Genomic DNA, 25,172 nt, shown 5'->3' with positions numbered 1-25,172 from the left:
GTAGGAAAGTTTTCCCTTTGCCAGAGCTAAGACAGTACCTTGAGAGAAAAAATACCTTTTCGTAGAACCATCCTTGGACAGCAGAGGAAAAAAAGAATTGAGGAAAAGAAGTGTTTCACCGAAAAGTTTTTTAAATATACTTTTACCATTATTCAAATGTAATATGACCAATTTGTTCAAATCTTTGGTACCATAGGGCATTTTGTGAAATGCTTGCTTATATTGCATTGTATACAGTTAAAATTAAAACCCGATTTTTATTATGTATTTTACTTACAGCAATCAAAATATTCTGAAAAAGTATTTTTACGTTGATCGAAAAGCTCTAACCTGCATCCACAAGGTGGAAGTCATTAAACTGAGCTTTTCCTTAGCAAATTTTACAACACAGAATTGACTGAATTTCTTAGATATTCACATAATTGAAACTGTTGTTTTTATAACACAACACAATCAGTAAGCAAAGTTGATATAAAAAAAAACATGCATGGAAGATACTTTCTTGGTATAAAGAAAAAGAAAAATCCCCTTTGACAATGCATTTTTAACCCCGGGTAACTCATCCGTTCTGACTTGGTACACTAAAAATATACTTCCTTGTGATGGCAAATGATTTTGTCTTTTTCCCATTTGCTTGGAAAATGCTCATATGAGCAAAACGGTATACTTCTTTCAAATCTGTTTAATGGATACAAGTCTGTTCAGCATTATTGTTTTGTTTACTGTATATCTAAGGTATCGGAAAGTCTTCTCTCCTCCCCGATGTTAAAAATTAAACTGAATTATTAAAATTATTTAATACATGTTAATATTCTCAGACATCATATTAGGAAATCCTATTATGCTGTAAAAAGCTGTGATAATATAAGTTGCTCTCTTACATAAATAAATAAATGACCGATATTACTGGAGGCTTTAAGCTCCAAGAAAAAAATGGAAGAAGTCTTTTATCCTGGTTTTTAGAGGGCATCAGCAGCTTGCTTTTATGAAAAAGTAACAGCTAAATGCACTGCAAATAATTTGCAGTAATCCAGTTCAGTGATTCATGTGTCTGCTTTAATGGGTCATAATTCAGGATAAAGTAACTGAGTGCAGTCAGAGTGCAGACACTGCTTATGCCAGGGACAGTATCTCTTCATAAAACACACCTCAGCAGAAGCAGTTTGCCAGCCCCCTAATACCCTCTGATGTTTTGATGTCCTGCATATTTTTCCGATTAAGTTTTGAGTGCCATGTTTTTAGTTGTATTTCCACATTCATTATCCTCACGTAGACCCTTCAGCGGGTTTGCCATATATGATTATTTTTTTAATGATGCCTTTCTTTCCACTTCAGCAGTTTAATAATCTAGCACATGGCTGCTTCTCAGTACTCAGCATTCACCTCCCCAGTACAGAAGAGGACATGTGCTTTGGCTTCAGAATTCCATTTGCAGCTTTAGAAATGCATATTCCCTGTGGAACAACATTTGTTTGACATAACCATTCATTTTTATTACCTCTTTAAATATGTTTATCCAGAGTTATCAATAATCATAAATAACTTGTATTCTGGTCTTGTCCTGTTTTTCTCCACAGACAAAATTGCTTACCCAGTACGTATTAAATCTCGGCAAGTATGATCAAAGCTACGACATCAGAGACCGTACAAGATTTATTAGGCAGCTTATTGTTCCGAACGAGAAGAGTGGAGCTTTAAGCAAATATGCCAAAAAGATATTCCTGGCACAGAAGCCTGCCCCATTGCTTGAGTCTCCCTTTAAAGGTATAAGCACCAAAATCATTTGGTAAACGTTCATTGTGTGAAGGAACGTGGCAGCATATTCTATTTCAGATATGCTCACCGATTGTGTCACTTAGCAAATACGAGTGATTAATATGCAAGGGTACTCGCTGCACTTGCTTGCTTTTCGGTGAGCAAGGTTTGTATGTTGCACACACATTGCATTTATCTGAGGATAATCCCGGACAAACTGATCAATTTCTGTTCATGTTGATTTTAAATTTGGTTCAAATAATACCGGGTGTGTCTTCAAGAAAAAAATATACTTCCATTTTAGATGAACAGCATTAGTCTTTTAACTAGACTTTAATAGGAGATTGTTGATATGACTATTGTAAACGCTTTATCAATCTGAAATAAACTGAATCTCAGTAGATTAAATTTTTATTGTTTTTCCCCAAAGTGAGACTTTTCCATGTGCATTTTTTCTGTCTTTTTAAAGATAAGAACTGCTGTCTGTCTTCTCAGATTGAAAACTTATCAAGTTATCTCAATTAAAAATGCTCTCTTACTATGATGCTTTGCAATTTTAATTTTCATACTTATTTAATCCTAGTTTTGAAGCTCTAAAAGCAGCTCCATTTTGAAGAAAAAACTATTAAAATTCTGGATGTGTTTGTGCCAAGACATGTATATGGATTGTTTAACTGTGCTGTCATTCTTAATATTCACAGTAAAGTAATTTTTAGAGAAGCTACATTTCAGAGCAACACCTCTAAACACACTGACTGATTAGCTTTTTTATTGACCATTATGGGGGAGATTATTGTAATCTATGGACTGAAATCAGTTTTTTGACCTATGAAGAGCTTCCTAGTTTATATTTATTCCGTGACATTTGAGGTAATATAATGCCCATTACCTTTAGCCCTGATTAAGATTGCTCTTTTTGGTAGAGCTCATGTTGTTGGTCTCTACCTCCCCTCCCCCCCCCCCTTTTTTTTTTAATAGCTCGGGATCATTTCCAGCTTGGCACCTTGTCGCACACGCTGAACAGTAAAGCTGCCGGCTACCTGGAGCTGTCCGACTGGCCAGAGGTGGCGCCCGACCCGGCCCTGCGCAACATTGAGGCCCCTGAGGCGGTAGGTTGACGTCATTCAAAGTAACTTTGGTTAGGGCACTGGTAGGTATATAATATTATATTAAAATAGAAGCCTTTAAGTTCTGTCTTTATGTTGTGCTGCAAAATGTTGGTGCACGTGAACGTTGCCTGTTGATCTCGTTTTAGCCTACGCTGCAAACAGAAAATTTTAAAAGCTGCAGGACAGCTGCTGTTTCTTTTCACAAAGTGGACTAACTGTAAGCTGCCTCTGCTTCAGTCACAGCTTAAATGCCTTTCTTCCCCTCCATCTCACTTTTGCTACCATGCCTCTCTCATTAGCTATGCAGCAGTATGTTAATTGCTGTTAATGATGAGAGTTGCCAGATTATCAAAGCAGGAGGTGAGCAGAGATTTTGTTAGTGTACAGATATTTAATCAAATCCAGGTTTAAAGAGAAAAAAATTAATAATATAAAGAAAAGGCAGCAGCAGAGGAAGCAATTATTTATGTTTCAAAGTGTGAAGTTCAGAAGAGAGCAGGTTGGGCATTTCGGAACAGAATTTGCAAAGTTTTTATGAAAAGAAAATGGCAGCTGTTAGTGCACTAGTCGTTTGTTGACATGACAGGGCTAGTCGTCTACCTGTCGACAGCTTTGTGTTACTGGGATTGCAAACCCTGAGGCAGAGTTGGGTTCTGGTGCAGGAGCTGTGATTTATGCATCGGGTACCCAAGTGTTCATAAAAGTAGGTGCAACCTCTTGAATGGTAAGAGAAGTTGAAATGTAATGTATATATGTGTAATATACAGTGATAATATAGTATATATAATATGCTGTGATGATGATACTACCAGAGAGATGCTGTTGTAACAGGTATAACCAAAGAAGAGCGTGGTCCTTGTCATAAGCAACTTCCACATTAATTTGTGCCTGAAGTAATTTGCAGATAAGGTGGTAGGAAAGGAATGGGGAGAGAAAATTGAATGGGTAGAGAAAATTTAAAAAAACAGATATTATCTGCAGAGGCCAGTAAGTAGAGTGATGTGGTAGAAAAGGCATTTCTCCTTAGTAGGTTAATATTACTTGCTTACCGCTTATATGCGTTTCTGAAATGCATATATGCGTTTCATAAAAAAAGGTATTTGTATACAAAATTCCAAAAGTTTTTATGAAGAGACTCTCAAGACAATCAGCTCTGGGCAGATATTAAAAATGAAGGGATTGTGTGAAAGAAGGTGTGGAGACACCTTCTTCCATAAAATAAAAATTACCATTGGTATTTTTTCTTGCTGGAGTTGCAGGAAATTGGTCAAATGAAATAACATCCGTCTCCAACGTAACAGGAAACATCTCCCCCCAGCCATTTAAACCTCAAAACAAACATGAAAATCCTTTCCTTGAGGTCTCTTGTCAAAGTATTTCCCTTTGGAGAGTGCCTCACTGTCATTAATTTTGTGGTTTCTCTAATACTACTGTATGTGCCTATACAATGTATATGAGTGAACCTCAGTTATTATGCTGCAATCCAGTATTAAATCATTATTCATATCCAAAGGAACATTGGCTTTCTAAATATTAATTGCTAGGTAAAAAAAAAATTGCAAAGCTTTGATAGTGTTTGGTGTTTAAGAAGAAGCCAATGTTCCTCGAGCCATACACCATTCAAGCTCGTTGCTAGAGCTCTTTCAAAAGTCTTTCTCTAGATCAGAGCTGTCACTGAGGCAGACCTGTATCACTCTGATATAGTTGTCTGCTTATTAGTTTTTTTTCCTGGCCTGCCAGAGTTCGTTGCTGCTCCTTCTCCAGTAGGCTTAGGGGAAAGGCGGGAGGCAGTGGCGGGGAAGTCCGGCCAACGTATTGCTGTATTCTAGTCTCCTCTTGGTTGTAAGAGTTATTCTCACTTGGGGAATTGCAAATGAAGTGAAATGTAATTGCCCTATGGATACTGGAACTTGTGCTGTCTACTGGATCCACCAAAGTTTTGTCCTTAAAATTTGGGATGATGAAGGGTGGTGACCAGCTGTATTTACCCTTGTTTCCTTCAGTCCAGTCATAGGCTAACTGAGCTGGATCCAGAGATATAGCTTTCAGACTTCAGGTTCTTTGGTACAGAAATTTATTTATGGTTACTGATGCTTTTAATCCACCTTAGTAAATCTTCTCTGGCTTTTCTAATAGACATATCTCACCTTTTATAGGTATGTACAAAACTTCTAGTGCTCCTAATTGTGTAAAATGACAGGAAGTTGAATAGTTTCTCTTATCTTGCTTAGAACATTTATTTAGAAACTGCCTAATACTACTACTGCAGGAGTTTTTCTTTGCCACAATGTGTGTCTATTTTTATATTGTTGACTGTAAAAGTAAACTTAAGTTGAAATTTATTTACAGGCAAAAGAATGGACTGTATTTCTAGGTAAGACAAAGAAAGAGAAACCTAGTGAAAAGTTTTACTCTGAATCAGAAGAAGAGGAAGATGAATCTGCCAGCACCAGTGCAACAGGTAGGTTTTGGGAAACTAACTTGCATGTCTGTAGCATAGGCAACTTTATCATCACAGCTGGCTGCTATAAGAGCTGGAGTCTTTTTTTTAAAAAAATCTAAAAAGAATGAACTCCCTCACAGCCCTGCCCTGCCCCTGTAAACTGTACATAGAAATAAGGAACTTGGGAAAGAGTTAAATTCACTGCAAATGTGTAATATCTGGTAACTGTACCAATAGAACCTATATGTTCCTTACATGAATTGGAATTTGCTTTGTTTCCTAGTTAAATTAGCTGGCATGCTATTTTCATCCAGCTTTGTGTCTGGTAAGAGTAATGAAGGTTGGTAACTCCAATTAAATCTAAATGCACCTAACATTCTGAGGGAAGAATGCCTATAGCCTTAGTTGATGGGAATTGTAATTTTGAACTTTTTTGGAATTTGTTGTTGATGAAGTACTATTTTGATAGCATGTGTTGCTATGTTGATAAATGGACAGACTTAGTTAACTGTGTTGTATTTCATGAGTTCTTATTCAGTAAACCGTGACTGTGTTAGTTTTATTCTGGAGCTCTACACAGTATTATCTGCTTATTATTATTGGGGTAATGATGGAGAAGATAACTGGCAGCTGCCTATCAAAATAGGTGACCTAAGGAGCTCCTGACCAGTCTCTTACTTAATGCTTGATAGGTGGTTCCCCGAGACTGCCATTTCAGTAGCTCTTAGTATAGTTTAGATGTGGTAAAGAATGAGATTCCCCTTGACCCTTTCTAAACCTCAGAGCAGAGGAGGACTGCTAGGTCCAGAGTGTAGACACAGCCAGTGTTCATTATTACAGGCCTAAAAGAATTGGCAGCATCTTGTTGAATGGAAAAGAGCGACTTTCAGATCTGAATGTGGAGCTTCTTCCCTCTTACGCCTAAACTGAGGAAATAAATAGAGGAAAAGAAGTACTTAAGAATTGTGTCAAGGAAATTAATGATCTCTGAAGCAAGAATATATTCACTTCAGATATCTGAACATTTTGTAACTATAGGATTAATTAAAGGATGCGTAATTTGTTTAAATCAGTGGTTTGATAGTCATCACTATCAGCATTCAAGAATAGATCATCTAATTAAGTAATTAGTTTAAAATAATCTTGCAGTAAAGTGAATATATAGATTAGAGAATTTGAGGTCATCTCTGACACTTGATAGGGTTATATAACTTTGAAGACGTAGGTAAGTATCCACGTACAACTAAGTTATTATTAGAAGTTCTCCTGCGGTAAAGTACAGCACTGTATGCTAAAGATAACAAGTTTTAAACCAACAAAAGTTTGTAAATGTTAGAGGAAGGTGATTTTATCATCTGCTTTTGAGTTGGGTAAATAATGCTAAAAATGTAAAATATTTAGGAAAAAATATGTAAAAAAGCTTTTTTTATGTCAGAGAGTGAGTCTGGCAGTGAAAGTGAGAAGGAAGATAAGGAGGAAGACAGCAGCGATGAGAGTAGTGGAAGTTCCTCTTCCAGTGAAGAATCGAGTGACAGTGAATCAGATAGCAAAGAAAGTACAGTAAAGACAACATCTAGAACTGCTGAGGAAAGGTAGGTGTGCATATATGTGTGTTTAAAAATTTTTTTTTATTGTTACTAGGTTTTAGAGCGCTCCTGCTGTAAACACTCTGCTAAGCAAGCAATTAGGTTGCTTTTTTTTTTTTTAACCTATATGTGTTTTTTACCTGTATATATTTAGTGTGTGAACTGGGTTTATATTTTCATTAATAAGACTGCTCTTATGTTTGGAATTAATTTCTGACTTCAGTAAAATCTTGGGTGGCTTTCTGAAAATTGATGTAACCTTGGGAGGCTGCATTAGTGATCAAACAGTTGTATGAAACACTTAATTACCTTTTGCAGCAATTTTGCTGAGAGCTAAAATTAAGTCCTTCAACACTTTGCCATTATGTAACTAAGACAATTGATTTTTCTAAATAATGTTATATTAAAAAGATTATGATCCAAATATTAGAGGCAAGGGCTGTGAAGGGAAACGGTCATAAGATACTTAAGTGTTAGCGCTTTTTAAGATTGCCCATTATCAACAGCATTATCATGTATTAAAGTATCATTAAAATTTTGAGTAATTGGGGCTAATACCTTGGATTGTAGGAATCTGTTTCTTCCACTGCTGTCAGCAAGTGGCCTCTGCAGACATGATCGCCCTTTACTCTGTAGTCTGCTGCCAGCTCACTTGATGAGTTTGCAGCTCAGCTCAGTCGTGGCTGACAGCGCTGATTGGGGCGCAGTACGCACTCTGCTCCTTTTATTACAGACAGTAATTAAAGCAGCTCGCCTTGCCACTTCCATAACAAACACAGCATAATGCCCTAATTATGACTTTATTAATTTAAGTCAGGTTTTAATGATTTTAAAAGTGATTTATATTGTTTTTCCTGTTCAGAACAAATGAAATCTGTAGGTTAAATTAATACAGGCTTTTCATCATCGCTAAGTTAAAAAGCTAGTTACCAGTAAATTCTTTTCATTAGAATAACATCTGAAATTTTAAGCAGAAAGGTAAACAATGATTACCCATCAAAAATGGCTGATGTATAGAGTAGTATTTTTTTGTTTTATCTTCAGATCTTGTTTTCAAGATAAGCTGTGTGTTTTAAGAAACAACTTGCTTTACAGATAACAAGATTTAATGGGTCGACAGTGGCTTATTTGTTGATGCAGCTACAGCTATTCCTATTCTATGGATAAGGAAATATAGACAATTTTGTTAGTACCTGCATAGTAGTATTGAAGGAGAAACTTTAAACATTTGTTTTTATCTCAGTGACCTTGGATAAGTTTTTAAGGAAATGTATATTTGTCGTATTACAACTTCATTCTGATAGTTGTTACTTTTTCACCATGGTTTTATACCATATATATATGCCACACAACTTTTTTATGATGTGTACTCCTGTGTTTCAATTTTAGGTTCACAAGCTTAAAGTTTGCTGCTTTCAGAAAAATTTCTTTTGACTATTAAAATTTTATACTTAGAGTTCAACCGTAATTACATGGATGGAGCATTGTTATCATGAACTAAATTTTAATATTGTTTTTAATGATTTTTATCATATTTGCTAATTCCATCCTAGCAAATTATTGGGAGGAAGAAAGTGTTCCCTCTAACTTTCTTTCTATTACCTTTTTCAATTTCCCTTCTCTATGTTTTTCCCTTATAAAATTGTTGTCATCTGAAACAGTATCACAGCATAGTTTACTCTTTTATACTGCTCATACAGCTAATAAAAAAAATGTATAACAACTTAATTTGAGTCCAGAGAGACTCTTAGTAATTGAGTGGTCTGGGTTTGTTTAATTATCGTTGACCTTGTTACTCTTAAAGCATTTTAGTATCGAGTTTATTGTCTTGGAGAGGAAGCTGAATCAGGTAGTATATGAAACACCTGATTTCAAAGTATAAATTGATTGCCCGCAGGGCCAAGACAGGATGTTTTATTTGTATATGCGATACTAATTTATTTGTCCCATGATAACTATGAGAAAATAGTTTTTATTTCCAATGCTATTTCTGGTTAATACTCCCTCCAGAGACAAAAGGGTAACGCACAAGTTTGTAGTGATCCTATTATTAGAAATGAACAGAGGAGATTTTGTAATATTCAGTAGCTCTTAACATAGAGCAACATAATCCAGCATTGCCATGGTGAGTGGAACTTTACTGTGTGAAGAATACTGTCCCTTGAAGTCTATGGGTCTGGCAGCTGCAAGGTACTCAAGGTGACCAAAAGTGTCAGAATGTAACATTGAAATAGCTCTTTTCTATAAACTCTTTAAAGTATTGAAATGTTTGTAGGGTATTTTAAGCCATCTTAAATGATGGTTTGATTTAGAAGGATTATTGAACAATTAAAAGCTATGTCTTGATTTTTAAAAGGGAATGTTATTTTGCAAAAAAGTCTTCACTTTTTTGTCGATCTTGATGAGGTTGACATCAAGAGTCTATCAATCATAGGTGGAGTAGTCTGAAAGGTCCTTTATTTAAAAGGGCTTCTTTCACTGCACTTCTTTCTGAAATGTCACAAGCTTGATACACACAGATGTTAGTATTTTTGTTTGACCTTTTCCCCTTTTTAGATTATATATGATGATGTATTGTGTAATGTGGTCAGATGGTTTTGTGTTCCCTTAAAGTTACTGTTTCTGTTATCTCAGCCAGGTTTCCATTATCGTGAAGAAATATTGACTTGAAACTCGTTTAATAAAAGTTTAAAATGTTAATGTAGAATACAGTACTTCCTAAGCACATTTCTTTGGTGATTTTAAGTCTGTATCTTTCTAAAATATATATGCATTTTTATATGTAGTGGTTCAGAGGACATTAAAAAGAAAGCAAAGGGGACCACCACGAAGAGAAATGCATCCAGTTCCTCTGATTCAGAGTCCAGTTCATCAGAAGAAAGTTCTTCAGACTCTAAGTCAGAATCAGACCTTAAAAGTGACTCTGAGCCTGGAAAATGCAGAAAAGCTACCTCTAGTAAGGTAAAATATGGAAAAAAAACCATTTTGTAAAATGTGAAAAGCTGCATCTAACCATCAACATATATTTATTTCTGGGGGAATGGAGATGAGTTGTGTTTTTATGGGTATCTGAGAAGCAAAATTTCTTAAGGTACTTGTTGATCTTTCAGAGAGCAATCCGAAAATAAACTGTTTGATAGCTTAAGCAAGTAAGAGTATTTTATGATAATTTGGTATTGTTATCCTATCAGATTGGGCCCCTAAAGCATAATTACTACAGGACCGGGGACTGACATGAAACAGAGTTTAAGAAACAAATGTCAGTACATTTTATCTTAAGGATTTGAAAACTAGCAGGACAGCTAGCTTTGTTTTTAAAATTCCTGTTAAAACTGAGAAAAGTGCAGTTAATGAATCCATACTTGAAGTATATACGGAGATTACTAGTATGAATATTCTTAATGAGTAATCAACTTTTATTGCTTCATATATTTTGTAGGAATATATAGTATATAGAAAGTTCCATTACTCTAAATTCTATTAGCTTTCTTACAGCATGCATGAAGTATCAAACTTTCAAATATATCTTTCTTTTAAATTGGACCCCAAAATGTGGGAAGGTGCAAAAGTGTTCAACAGAGCCATTCCTGTATCAGCTTAGTTGCAATTGCTTGCTTTAGTGAGGAAAGAGAGCTAAAGCTAATAACATCTTCATGTGCTTACCTTTTGTTTAAAATAGGAAAAAAAAAATGAGGAACTTCATGCTAAATCTGTCAAGGCAGAAGAGTAAATGGATTTCTGAAACTTACTTTTCTGTTATCAAAGATTTGTTATGCATTTCTGTCCATATGTTTTTTAAAATTAGCAGGGTAGAATTGTAACTCAAACACTTCCATTTTAATATGGGTATGTTGTTTTGAAAATTAGTTGATACTCCAAAGCATTTTCAATCATGATGCCACTATAGGCATCTATAGGCACTATATAGGTTATTGAATGGTCAAAACAGGCATCATTTGTTGCATGTGATGCAATTGTGGAAGCTATAGGGCATGCATGCTTTCAGCTTAACTGGAACTTTAAGCTGTTTTGGTGTGAGCATTCCTTGGGCATGGAAGGCCCTGTATTTTTTTAGATCTTGAGATTATGTTGTGAAAGTGCAATATTTGTAACTTTCTACGTCTGCCTAGGAACTCTGAATTGTAACCCTAACTTTTTACCTATTCCCTTCTTCTACAAAGCAAAACAAAAGATGAGGTGAGACTATAACGCTTCAGATACGGAAATGTTTTTTCTTTGTTTGGTCATTGTTTTCTTCTTAAATATCACATTGGATAACAGAGCTGATGTCAAAGTGTTTCAAACCCAGAAACCAAACTGGAACTGACCAAGAAATGGTTGTGCAACAAAAGTAATCTAAATCCTCTCAGCATAAACTCCTGTGATACTGCTAGATGGAGCATGAATTAATTCTTCTAACAGTTTGCAGCTTCTCATGTAAGCACAGTATTTTTTCACCAAAAAAATGGTACTCTGACCTGCTTAGTTCCGAGCAGCCACTGCAAAACCACGTTTAAACTACAGTGCCCTCTCTGCTGCACCTCTTCGTTTTCCTCTGGACATCTGGGGCCATTGTTCGTGATTTCTTTCACTGCAGTATCTAAACTGCCCTGATTCTTTCACAGGGAATGGGAAGACTTATCATTAAGAAGCTTTTTGTATTTTAAACAGCAGACTTCGAGCAGTCAAGATAATGTGTGAAGTCGAATGTACTGAATAATAAGGGAAATGAGATGCCCGAGAAGTTTGGGGTTGTTTCTTTGAAGTCAGTTAAAAATTGTCAAGCACTTGGACCTTAAGAGAAGAACAAGAAGCTTGCAGGAGTGATCCTAAAGCCTTTACTTGATTAAAAGGCACCTAAAAAGAAATGCAGTAGGAATAATGAGAGCTTATGAGTACTAGACATTACACTTGTTCAGTTAGAAAGCATAGAAATGAAAAATTGCAAAGCTTTTAAACATCACAAAAATTATTAAATAGCAAAAAGTTAATAAGCATGGCAACAAGGAAGGAGGCAGAGATTATTGAGAAGTAAAGATAGCATAGCACTGACTATCCAAAAGCTAAGTAACTACATTCCTTACATTTTTCTTTCTGCTAAGAAATTGGCATGTTAAATGTAGGGACAAAGAGAGTACGGCTGATGGGCTAGTATATGGAAATAGAAATGGTCATATATGAAATGAGGAAAAAAAATTGTGACCTTAATGCTCTTGAACATAGAGGATTTTTTTCAGTGTACTCCATTAATCTCTATGACCCAAGAGTTGTATTGGATGCCTGTGTTTATACCCAGAATGTGTCTGATATTTGGTTACATTCAGAAACTTAATTGACTGGGAGGTGGAAGGGAGAATTTTATGTATTTTCTGACAAAGGTGATTGTTACATTAACTAACTTAGTAGATTTTGGAGGGATGCCCTTTTCAAGCAATATCAAGGCACTAGGTAGAGGTAACCTAAATGGCTCTTCCAGATTAGAAAGAAAAGCAGTAATTAACACAATTTAAAGAAATTATTGAAAGTCTTACATTGGAGTCCTTGTTGCAAGGTATATTTTACAAGAACCACCCATGATTATTTTACTTCCATGAAAATCTTGAAATTTTTCTGCCCCCTACCTGGCTTTTTTCAGGCCACCCAAGAGGCAGACTGTTTCAGCCAGGCCCTCAGAAATGCATGCAATTCTTCTAAAGGGTTTTTACTGAGAAAGACGTTGCTCGTTTTATTCCAATGAAGGACCTGCTGCAGTGCGTTCTTAATTTGGTCACTGTATATGGGGAGATAATTCATTAGGATTTCTTTTCCTTGTAAATGAAACTGAAAATATTTTGTGAAATGTATATTGATGAGAGGAGAAGTTTGTAGGGTCTATTTTTAAGTTTCTCAGTTTGCCACAAATTATGAACTTTGTTACGCAGAGAATATTTTGGGGGTTGTTTTCCATTCTGTATGTTTTGTTGGGTACCAGTGCATGCTTAACGATTTCCATAGTGAACAAAGTTTTATACGCTCACGTGGGCTCTTAATTTTTTGCATTTGCTAGCATAAAAATAGTATGTTACAAAAACTTCAGGTTATTTTTTCTGAATAAGTTACTAATGCTTTCCTATTTTACTCCAGTAGAATTCATTTTGAAAAAGGTGCTGTGCTCTCTGTCATTGAGCTGTAGTGAGTAGAAAAGTCACTCTCTTGTACTGCAGTGTTTTATTTCAGTTTGAAATGTGGATAGTTAGGGGTGTAGAGATACATAATCTACTGTAAATATAAATACTGTAGAGCTGAAATGCAGATTTGAGGATGATGCATGTATAAGTAGGTATCTCTACAGTGGGATTTTAAAATAAGCTACTGTTGACCTCCTTATAAAAGTATAATACAGTCACTCAGCTGTTAAAAACCTGATCCACTATTTAAAAAATATGCGAAAACAAATTGTCTATCTTTCTGCCTGATCTCTTTTCAAGTGCTAACACAATGGAAACAGTGGGTGATCTGTCAATGCATTTGGATTGTCAATGATGGTTTTGTATAAATATTGGGAGGATAAGAAATAAAATTCACACAGCAAAATATGATTTCATCTGCCTTTTCTCTGCAGCTCCATGGCTCATGCTGTGGTGTGAAATTCTCATTTTACACACTTTGCAGGCGGAGCACATGAATTATGCATTGAGCAAGAGAAATCTCCTGCTTCAAGTCCTATATGCATTTACCAGGTTCTATCTCTATTACCAAGATGAATTGCAAATGGAGAAATGTTTGATGGAATATAGCTTAACTTCTTTGTTTAGTATTCAGCTTTTTCTGTAGCTGGTTCTCTAGGTAGGAAGCTGTTTGGAACTTGTAGTCTTATTTTTAAGAAAGAAAGATGAAAAATAATTTTACCGAGAAATGCCAGCCGCATCAGAACCTTTTTATTGCCTTGATTTGGAATGCAAAGCTTTTTCACTCAGTAGAAATATCTATTGGTAATGTTTGTTGCAGTCATTGGCTATTTATTATTCCTAAAAAGCCAATGAATTTTCTTTTCTTCAAAAAAACAACAAAAAAATAATGTCGGTAATAGGAAAGACCAATTTAAATTGATTTCTTCAGATTTTTTTTTTACAGAAACACATGCACACTATTAACATATATACATCCATATGTATCTGTGGAAATATACGTATAGATATAAAAATATTCATATGTTTATAAGTAAATACATGCATATGAACAGACCCATACCTTGTAAGTGGCTGAGTATTTGTTTAACACATTTGACGAAAGTAGAAAACAAGACTTAATCGTACATTAGCTTTATCTTGATGTAGTTAGCCTCAGATTCTACATTTCCTGAAAGTTGTTTTTTGTTGTGTGGGGGTTTTTTTTGCTTTTTTTTTTTTTTTTAAACAGCAAACTGGTTGTACTAAGTACAGTATTCTGATAAGGTGTGCAGTGGAGAGTTTTTCTTGTCCTACATTACCTTGATGTAATGATTCTGTACTTACCTCTTTTTAAGATCATCTTTTTTTTTTTAATTTTATTTTATTTTATCTGGAAAAAGTAGTGGAGGATAACATTTATTACCCTTTTTCCATGTTGAAAGGAAAGCTGTTCATTTTTGAAATGTAAGAAATATATTCTCTCTCAAATGTTTTTTTCTGTTTTTTAAAGATGAAATACATAGTAGAGTAAAATACTATCAGTGCAGAAATGGATTTTATTTTATTGAATTACTTACCAAGCTTTGCAATATGTATTTAGTAACCACCTTAGAATGGTAACATGAATACCAGAAAGGCTTAGCTGAAGCCTAATTTTTGTGGTGTTTGAGACGTTACAGAATGTCCTATCCTAGGATTTTTCAGTGAACAGATTAATAGAAAGAAAATTTCATATGGAAAGCTTTATTTGGATGAAAACAGTCAAAAAATCCTGAACGAGACAAAATGTGAGCAGCTCTACTGAATTCTGGGACTTCAGGGTGTGTCCACAAATGTAAAAGGTGTGCTTGGTTAAGATATGTCCTAAAATTTTTTTGTCATCCATCACACTTGTTCTGACCCCTTAAATGGGCAACTGATACTAACAACAGAGAAATGGATCGGTCACAGTCCTCTCCTCTTGTTCCTCCCTATCCCCTCTGCTCACTCTCACCTGCTCAGTGCCAAAGCAGGTAGCAGCCGCTGGGTTTCTGGCCAGTTTCTTCTGCGCGAGTCGATCCTCTGTGTCATTTACATTGTTACCGCATTACTGACTTTCACAACCTTTGGTTTCACAATATGTGGTTGCTTAGAAGTTTAAAGAAGTAGGCTTGCTACTCGAAACACTCTTCTTAAATGTGGCTCTTGAGGTGTTGGGAGGGGTGGGTTTGGGTGATTTTTTTTTCTCTCTCTCTTTTGAACATCTTAGCCTAGCAATGCTGTCATTGGCAGACCTGAAGCGTATTCAGAGTTCTCTTCTGTGCTTTAGCCTCTCATGTGGATGAGCCACTTCTTATAGAATATAATTGGCTGCATAATAAAAGGGAATGAAGAAATCCCATCTCTGTTGGGATGATTAGCAAACGTAGAACTACAGCTAAAAATAACCTTTGAACCCTAATGGTAGTTGAAGATAGAACTGAATCTTAACGACAAGTTAGAGGTAGGGAGAGTTGCGATCTCTTTTGGTATATACAGGTGTCTTAAAAAATCTGTAGTTTAGCAAACTAAGTTGGGTGTGATAAATAATTTATAGTAAAAGTGTTGCAGGTCATGCGTTGCAATGCTAAGCATACACCAAGTAGAGTTTAAAAATATTTGAAGCTCACTAAAACAGTTGTCATGAAATGATTTATCTAATGCTTAATAGATATGAGTAATTCAGGTAGTATCTATACCTCATGATGTATACCATTTATCCTTATTTTGCAGATGAAGAAAGTTAGGCAAAAGCAACTAAATGACTTGCCAGTACTCACCCTGAAACAGAAAAAGGAAATCTGGTGGGTTTTGACCAAAATATAACTCAGGAGAGCTGGTTCTGCAACAAACTGCCTGACTGATTTTGGACAAGTCGTTTAAGGAATGGAATCACATATTAGCACTACTTTAAAGTTATTTTGTAATGTTTTCTTGATCCAGAGGGGTATCTTAGGCCAAATGAATTAGTGATGGTAGAAAACACTTGAATACTGTTGTGATAAGGACCACTCGAGTATGTAAATGTAAAAAAATAAAAAAAAAAAAAAAAAAAAAAAAAGAAGGAAAGAAACAGTAGTGGTTTCCGCTCTGTTCTGTCCACCAGATTCTTCTAGACTATCTAAAATATACTTGTAATGACCATGTTAGTGAATGCTGCCCTTTTGAGCCATGGGTTTGTTGGAAGAAAATGAGGAATAATGTCAATTTGTCCCAGATCAGGCCTGATAGTCATTAGCGTGAATCGCTCCCATTCAAATGATGAGAGTATAAAACTAGTTTTATGCTTGTTCATTGGAGGGATCCTTGGAGTTTCCTGTAAAATTCGAGAGGAAAAAAAAGAAGTTAATTTGCTTGAAACTGATCATGAGGTTAAGACCCTGGAAGAAAGGGAGTATATTTTTAGAAAAGAGCTGTCTTTTTTTTTTTTTTTTTTTTTTTTTTTTTTTTTTTTTAAACCACGGTGCCAGACAAAGCGATTCTGGCTGCTGGGCTTGTGAGGAGGACTCTAAGCTCCCACAGGAGGTCCCAAGTGCCTAAAGGGACTGTGATAGCTTGCAAGTAACACTCAAGAAACAGAGGGCAGGATGGGCATATGGAGTTCTGCTGTTTTATTTAGTTCTGTTAATTTATTAGAATAACAGAATAATTTATGTGTATGTAATTTGGCTGCCGCATATTGTTGAAAAGCAAAACTGGCAAGTTGGAAAGTTCACAAAAGTGGAACTCTTGGAAATAGCATGTGTAAGCTACTTGGAAGATCTTGGGCTATGACCAACATTTAAGGACTAAGGGCAGTTTCTCTGAAAGGAAGACAAGGCCTTCTGTGCAGAGAGTGACCCAGAGAGTGCAAAGACAGAAGTAGTTCTGCCGCTGATCCAGATGAAGAATACTTCAGAGTAGATAGGAATAGCATGATGAAGAATACTTCAGTGCAGATAGAAATTGCATGATGACAGACTGATGAGCATCCAGCAGAGAAGGTGTTGTCCAGGTTCCGGCAAGGTTCAAAGATCAGTCCTTTTTACTAAACTATCATATTGGAAGCTCATTTTGAGTTGCTTTCTGACTGTGACACCTAAATGCCATCCTGAATCATCACTGTCTAGATATGTTCTATTCATAGAACAACATTCATTCTTATTAGATATATTTATAACCTTTTATTTGGTTATATTGAAACAAATTTTGTTGAAATATTCTATTTGCCACGTCACTGAGATTACTCTGTTACCTCTCTGTCCTTTGCTTATGATTCTACCACTCTTTATTACAAGAATTCATCTTAAGACCTTTTATTGGGACAGAAGCCAGCTTTTTATATTTGTCCAGTAATTAAGTAAAATCCCAGTACATGTCCGGATAGAAATCCGTACTTCTAGGCAAGTGTAGGTAATAGCTAGATAATAGTCCTGTTTTCATAAAGAAACAGAAATGTTAGTATTCAAGTCTTTTGTCAAAAAAAAAAAAAATTCAATCTCTATTTTATTGTTCTCAGCAAAAGCATCTCTTGCTAAAAGTTTTGTTTGAATACTAAGTAATATTAATATTAAATCGAGTCACAGGCTTCAGAGAAGTTACATTTAACTCAAATGTGGATTCTGAGAGTACAGTTCAGTTTGTTTATAAAAAGAATTACTTCTCACCAGGTGAATTCTGTGAATGCTGAGCTCCAAAGATGGGATACATTTTTGTTTTAAAACAGAAATACACTTTGCCATTATAGACATATAAAATAACATTCTTCTGTTGATATGGTAAAGGATGAAATATTTATGTATTTTGACAGAAAGAAGAAAAACCAGTACAAGACAGAAAAGCTCCAAATAAAAAAGATGTGTTTCTCTTAGATTTAGATGACTGTGAGTATCTTGATTAAAAACCTCATTTTTTTCTGTGAGATAATTTCAGTTCAGTTAATTCAATGAAAATTTAAATGTCTGAAACAGTGGTGCTGTTCATTTATCATTCCAGTGTCCTAACACAAAAATATATATCATTCAGACTATCAACTTATTTTTCAAGCATAATTATTAGAATACATGATTTTATTTATTATTAAAACTAAGAAACAGTTTCAAAATTTGGAATGTACTGGTATGTGAAACATTTGTTTTGAGAAGTTTGTTATGTCTGAACTTTTTTTTCTGTTCAAATGGATTTACATCCTCTGGTACCTGTGGATATTTCTTTGACAACATCAGTGCATTCTAACCTATGAATTAATTATGCAGTTGTAATAAGATACTACAAATCACAATTTTGAGAAGCAGATTAAAATGTAATCTTGGAAGAGAAGGGTAAAGCCGGTAGAGTTTTTTGTCTATGCCTCGTAGTGCCATTCTTCAGGTTTTGTAAATGAATTTAAATCAAGATTTAGAATCTTCGTACACTTAATGAAAATAGCTTATTGTCTGTCCCCATGTTCTAAATTTTTTTTAAGTTAACAATTGCTTTTTTATTTCTAGTCTGTCCTGTGACATCTCCGGTAGCAGTTCCTGCAGCAGCTGTTTTGTCCCCGAGTTTAGCAGCAGACCTAGAGGGATTAAGTCTGTCAGGTTCATCAGTCATTGATGTAAGTAGCCCTAAAAAGGTTGTGCAGGGACCTTAATTTAAGTATTTCACCCATTTTTGGGGAAATTAAAGTGTTTTGTTTTGGTTTTTTTTGAATGCTTTCACCGGTGTAAGGTTTTATATGAAATTCTGGTTTATATGCAAGTTTGACAGCTTTTTCTGATCTGTAATAATACCATTCTGAAAAGTGGATAAGAGTATGAATATTGCATGTTTTAAGAAGGGTTTTAACCTTCACAAGGGTTTTAACTTTCTCTTTCAGTCTAGCTTTTTCTTTGCCTCAGGGAAACTTGTATGCACAAATTAAGTATCTGAACTATGCAAATCTTCCAAATGCTCTAATTGCTACAGTATCAAAAAATAAACTACATAACAAGTATTTAAGAAGTATTTGATTTTAATTCTTAACCTGCTGTTCTCCATACATGCCTCCAACTATGACATTTTGCTGCTTGCAAGTAATTTTTCATGAGTATACAAAGCATAGCCCCTGGGTGCAAATAAAAAGGGTATAGATTTACAATCAGTGGTGTATCAGTATGTGTCATGATTCATTCTGTTAGTGCTTTCTGCTTTGTAGCACTTTCCATTAGGGAATCTCAAAACTATAGGTATAATTAAGCTTAGCAAAGTCATGGAGGTAAAGGGCATTCCTTTGTTGCAGGAGGATAGGAGTTTCTGTTCTGGTTTTATTTTATTTTATTTTTCTTAGCTAATAATTTTGTGCATCCTGTTTAAATTTGCAGTTTAATAAGGAATTGGTGCCACACAGGGTAGTTAACGTTGTGAAAGTGAGTTGGAATGACCAGAAGAAAATATCAAGAGACATGAGCACATTTTAGCCTAGTACAAAGAACCGCATTCTGCAACTTTAGTATTTGCTATTAAAGCGCTGTGCCTTGGCTTTGGGAGCAATGCATTTGCAAAATTAAATACTCCTTAAATAAAGAAGGTGTATGAAGTGCTTTGACTCAAAAAATAGAACAACTTAGCTATTGATTCAGTATTATATATACAGGCTTTAAAATTCTGTCTTAAATGGTAGATTTCCAGATAATGTTTTCACTATTAGCCTTTTCTAAGAAAATTGTGGTGCAGTTCTAATTCCAAGTAGGCCAGCAGTGAGCTGTGGACATGCAGTTGCTTTACATGGTGCACACTCATTCACGTGTCAGTCTGGAAAATCCGAGAAGTTCTCTTCCGTGTTGTTTAGCAGTACAGTATACAGTGTTAGGCAGCGAATCTGCATTTAACCACGAGAGTGTTTTCTCTGACTGCAATCCCACAATTGCTTTTTATCCCGTTCTTTAAGACTTTAACAGCTCAAAACACAGGCTATGATCTGTTTTGCTGGTAATGGTTTGACTTAAGAATGACTCTGGCGTCTTTGCTTTACTTCAGAATTACCATTTTTGAGGGTAAGTTAAAGACAGCAGTTGGTAATGTTTGATGCTTCAGAGAACACCCCTTATTTGTCTTTAGTCCTTTCACCATCTACGATACATGAACACGTGTTCCACTTCCTATATAAGCGTTCTTGCTCTCTTCAGGATTGCTACAGTTCATTTGCAAAATTGCTGCCTCCCATCTTTCTGAAGGTAGTTGAAAAAAAAAAAAACAGAATCATGAGATAGGAAGAGCTGGAAGGCGCTGGCTAAGCAATGGAAGAAGTCCTGCATAAATGGGTTGATTCTGCAAAATGCATCTTTCTTGGTACTGCAGAGTTCCTCTTAAAATGCCTAGCCAGAGAAGGAACTAGAACGCTTCCTCATACTTCCAGCTCCAGAAACTATCCAAAATCGTAAGAACTAATTGTCGCTGTCTGCATATTGATTACCTGTGTACGGCCGTATTCAGTTTTCAGATCTATACACTTGACTCTTGCCATTGACAAGAATTGTAGACATGCATGAGATTTTTTGCTGTGTTTTGTGCTTCAGGAAGTGACAAAATTTAAACACCGAGGTTGAAAGCTGTTCTTTCAAAAGAATTCTGTAAATTGTAAAGTCTTGCATGCAAGTCATTAAATAACTATAGTCACATATTGTTCAGTACCATCAGGTAGTTTCCTAAAAATGAATGTATAAAAACGGCTTTTAAGACTTTGTGTGGGAATATCCCTCTTAAAATAGTATTTTGAATTTAATCCATGACCACTAATCCTAAAAAATAAGGATAGCTGTCATACTTCAGAAAACTTTTTTTTCCCTCAGTGGGAGAGAAAATGCATTTAACTGTAGGACACATGCCAAACTAATAGTAAGAAATTAATTTATTACTACGCAATGGAGAGCATGGAGTAAAAATAGATAAGTACAGTATATGACCCTAATATCAACGAAATGTAGCAGCCACTTATCTTGGAATATGTCAGACAGTCTATTATTCAAATCATTCAGCACTGTAATTGAATACAGCTTTTATAAACCTTGTATCTCTAAATTCATAGCTGTTGAACATTATAGAAAGTATAAATATGACAATTGTTTTACAGTAATACTATGGGTCTCTTTAAGCCTATAAAAACAAAATATCCTTGAAGAAAAATGCAGCATACGACCTGATGCTTTGTCTATCCTGCAGCTCATTTGTTCTAATGATTTATATGTGCATATAATACGCTTCCCTCACATGCGTGTGCATGCACGCGCCTGTTAACAGTTTGTTCCAGGAAAAATGAAATTCACTTTATAATGGAAGCGTTTTAACTCTGGTAATTTGAGGATAATTTTCTTCTGTTAACTGGATGAAAAGCTTAGTAAATTATTGTGCATGCTTCTGCCCTGGAACATGTAGTGTATATTCAGATGGCTCAGCCAAACTAGGTGACTGAGGTCGTCAGAGGATACTACTGAGGCTTTTAGGGCTGTGCGCACGAGAGCGCTCAGGCCTAAGTACTTGGGGAAACGGCGCGTTTGGAGAAGATAGTTTGAGATAGTGAGGTACGTTTGAAGGCTCAAAAGGTACTTGAAGGTGTAGTGCCAGGTAGAAGCAGGAATAGAGAGAAATTTGGAAGCTTTCGATGTGAAGTGGTTATCTGAAAACACTGGAAATGGATATTGTCCCCTAAAGGGAAGTTATAAAGTGAGAGAAGAGAAAATTGAAACCAAAACTCATGAATGACAGAAGGACGGGGAGGGTTATAAACTACTGCAGGAAATCATATTGTGAGCAGGAACGGGGAAGGTGGAAGAGGAGATCTGTGGTGGCAGAGAAGCGGAAGAGAGGAGTGATCATTTTCTCCATGTTGGACAGCTGATGAGAAAAAAGCTAAACCACCCATTCTCTTCTCATTTGGGTTTTTAGATGGTAAAGATGTAAAAGCAACCGCAGTCCTAAGTGTTTAGAGCCCTGAGCACACTGTATATGGTAATTCAGTAAAAATACATACATACATATATATATACACACACACACACACACACACACACACACACACACACACACACACACACATATATATATATATACATTTAAAAATACTGAGAAGGAATTTCTTGCTTTAGTAGCAAGAAATTTGTTGTGACTCGGGACCAGGTTAGTGCAAGGGATAACCGACCTTTGGATACAAGCTCCGGCAGTAGTAGCAGTTGGATGGAGCAAAAAGGGAAGTAGTCTGGGTTTGAGACCAAGTGGAATAGGTTGAGATAAGTAGGAGTTGAGGAGAGGAGGTTGGGTCTGCTCCCTCCCTCCTCCAATCACAGATGGGATAATTTTGGGGGGAAAAAGTCAAGGGTGAATGGTAAGAGAAGTTTGTGATAAGCTTACAGCAAAACGGAGGAAAATTCTCAATGCTGTAGTAGAGAGGTACTTACAGGAAAATGTATTTGATGCAATAATTGAGTGTTGCCATTAATTATATGTATGAAATTATGGCCTGCTTGTAGAAGTGGTACTGCTCTACTTGCTAGGTTTTTCTTTGATGTGTTCAATGTATTCTCTTGAGAATAATAATTACCAACAATGTGTGTTTTATTGTTCTGTACTACTCAGCTCCACAAAACCATATTGCTTTCTGTCCTGTGAATCCGCTACAAAACTTTTGATTAAGATCCAGTTTGAGAACTTCCTTAGAGTGATGATGCATAGAGCAGAAAAAATAGCATTTGACAAAAGTCAAGGTTGAGCTGCAGAACTGTCAAAGCAGGTGATAAATGCATTTAATTACAGATTTAGTGAGCTTATTCATTGAGAAATACTAAACATGGGCTACCTCAATATTCAGCTGGAGATCTCTGCAGAGCAGGAGTACAACTTCAGTGGTATTTTAATATCTCCATTGCCAGGGTAATTTTTACAGGGGAAAACTTTTTTATCATTTTAGGTTACCTTGTCCATTCAAGCTATTTCTAATATCCACTGTAGCAGGTGTTAAAAATAATTCTGAATGATGATTTTCTTCGTTGTGTAAGGATGTCTTGCTAGAATTACTGGGGATGCAGGAGCTGCAGTAATGGATTAGACCATTGATCTTATCTGGTGTGCAGTCTCCAGCAGAGGTTAGTGTGAGATACTTAAGAATTTGCAAAATCCTACAGTAGAGAAATGAACAATAGTAGTCCTTCCTAATAGTTAATTATTGGCATGCAGTCTGCTTCATGAGTTTTACTGTTTCAAGGCTTTGTTAGCACTAGCAATTGTATAACTGCATATATTCATTGTTCATATAAGCTCTGGCCTGGGTTCTTCCTGGCTAAATTAGAATTACCTCAGCAATGGCAATGCCATCAGAAGAAACTTAAACTTGATTATTTTATGAAACAGATATAATACAATCACTTGTGATAGCAGCAAACTGCATGGGATGGCTCAAATAGTTTCTTGCTATTCTTCTGCCCTGTGTTCTCAGAGATACTTTAGTATTTTTAACAACTATTGACTGTTTGTTTTGTAGTATCTCAGTTTTATATTTCTGTAAATATATCCAGTCCCTCTAAAACTTTTTTAATCAGGCAAAAGATATTTCCTTTGTATCAATTTGGAATATTAGCCACTTTTTTATTATTAGATGTTTTTATGGTTTTATGTTAGGATAACACATGCTTATGGTATCTTGCCTCGATATGATTTTATTATTTTATATAGTTTGCTGCTTGCCTGCTTTACCCCTTTTCAACTTCCTGTAAGAAACAATCTTATACTTCAGGTGTCTGTTTATAGGAGAGCTTTTCCCTGTGCCTAAAATGTTTTCATTCTTTTTCTGAAACCCACTTTTTTATGTAATGATGGCATTTTGTGTGTGTTCCACATAGGATATTCTGCATGTATTGTATCCCTGTACGCACTTACCTCTTGTCTGCCTTGTTGACCACAGTTGTGCATTGAGCGGAGATGTGTTTGGAGTTCTGCGTAGTTGTCTCTCCAGCTTCATTTCCTAAGATGACTCTTTTTCTACATAGAACAGCACAAAGTGTCTGTGTTGCCTCCATTTTTCCCTGCTCACTGCTGTAGGAGCATTGTAACTAGCAGATGATTTAATTGAAACAAATTTTGTAAATATTATGTTAGTAGGGTGTCTGGAAAAATCCATGCCTGTGAAGCAAGTGAAAAGGTATAGTCTTAAATTTAAGAGTTGAACAGCAACTTTCTCTGAGTGCTGCCCAACATTCAGCTCTGCGCAGCTGATTAGGTGTGACTGATGCTTGTGGGAAAGCAGCGTGCTCCAGTGGATACAGAACTGGGTGTTACATATGGAAAATGAGTTCTATTTTTGGGTTACTACTTGCTGTGTGATCTAGAGGGAGTAACTTAATCTTTTAGTTTTTCCATCTGAAAAATGAGGATAATGATGCTAACTCACCTTGGGAAAGCACTTTGAGATCTACAAATGCATGTAGCTGCTCATCAGGAGATATTAACTGTTGCCAAGACAGAAGGAAGAATGAAACAAAGACCTTTTGAATAGTTAACTTAATTTTTCCATATTTTTTCTAAATTTGCTGGATGTTCTTAAAATGGCAACTTAGTATATCTGTTAAATCAAATATTTGAAAATTATAATGACCTTCCAGAAATTGCGTCCACATACTTTTGGAATTTTTAAAGTGATAGTTTGGAAGGAAAAAAAAATTCTGTGAAATTATCTTTTTTAAAGTGTCATTTCACCTTTATTCTTTAATTAGAAATCCATTTATCCTTGGAACACATAATATTTGTGATGTTTATTAGTGTTTAAGCCTTAAAAAAAATACTCCTCTTACGTTTATTACATGCATTAATATTTAGAGAGCGCTACATTTCAGAATAAAGAACCTTCAACTTCTTCTTTCAAATAAATTTGAGAATGTAATTTGGAAATTTAAGCAATTTAAGCATAAATTTTCTCTCTTCTGAGTCAAAAACAAATTCCTAATACAAGACACTGGCCCAAATATAACAGGCCCCATCTGTGAGGCATGTTATATTATTATGTATAACCGCATTGACTGAGTTGAGACTGCTATGTGTTTTAGTACTGCATGTTCTCTGGTTTGGGTCTTAAAGTATATAATGTATTATTATAATTAGTTGGCAACTTGTATACTAATTAAGTTGTATA

The 25,172-nt window shown here is 35.5% G+C and overlaps 1 protein-coding gene across 2 annotated transcripts in view; it reads left to right on the top strand.

Annotated features, from left to right (window-relative positions):
- The window catches only part of LOC138064474 (AP-3 complex subunit beta-1-like), a 161,430-nt gene that overhangs the window by 93,406 nt on the left and 42,852 nt on the right, over positions 1–25,172 (top strand). For both annotated transcript variants that reach the window (XM_068927288.1, XM_068927287.1), the window contains 7 exons: positions 1,578–1,764; positions 2,734–2,864; positions 5,214–5,325; positions 6,743–6,899; positions 9,680–9,854; positions 17,850–17,922; positions 18,529–18,635. In XM_068927288.1, the coding sequence (XP_068783389.1) occupies positions 1,578–1,764; positions 2,734–2,864; positions 5,214–5,325; positions 6,743–6,899; positions 9,680–9,854; positions 17,850–17,922; positions 18,529–18,635 (942 nt within the window). The remainder of the gene's footprint in view (positions 1–1,577; positions 1,765–2,733; positions 2,865–5,213; positions 5,326–6,742; positions 6,900–9,679; positions 9,855–17,849; positions 17,923–18,528; positions 18,636–25,172) is intronic.

This window comes from Struthio camelus, chromosome Z (assembly GCF_040807025.1).
Source record: "Struthio camelus isolate bStrCam1 chromosome Z, bStrCam1.hap1, whole genome shotgun sequence".
NCBI lineage: Eukaryota > Metazoa > Chordata > Aves > Struthioniformes > Struthionidae > Struthio > Struthio camelus.
Note: the sequence above shows the minus strand (reverse complement) of the source record. Positions and strands in the feature narration are given on the sequence as shown.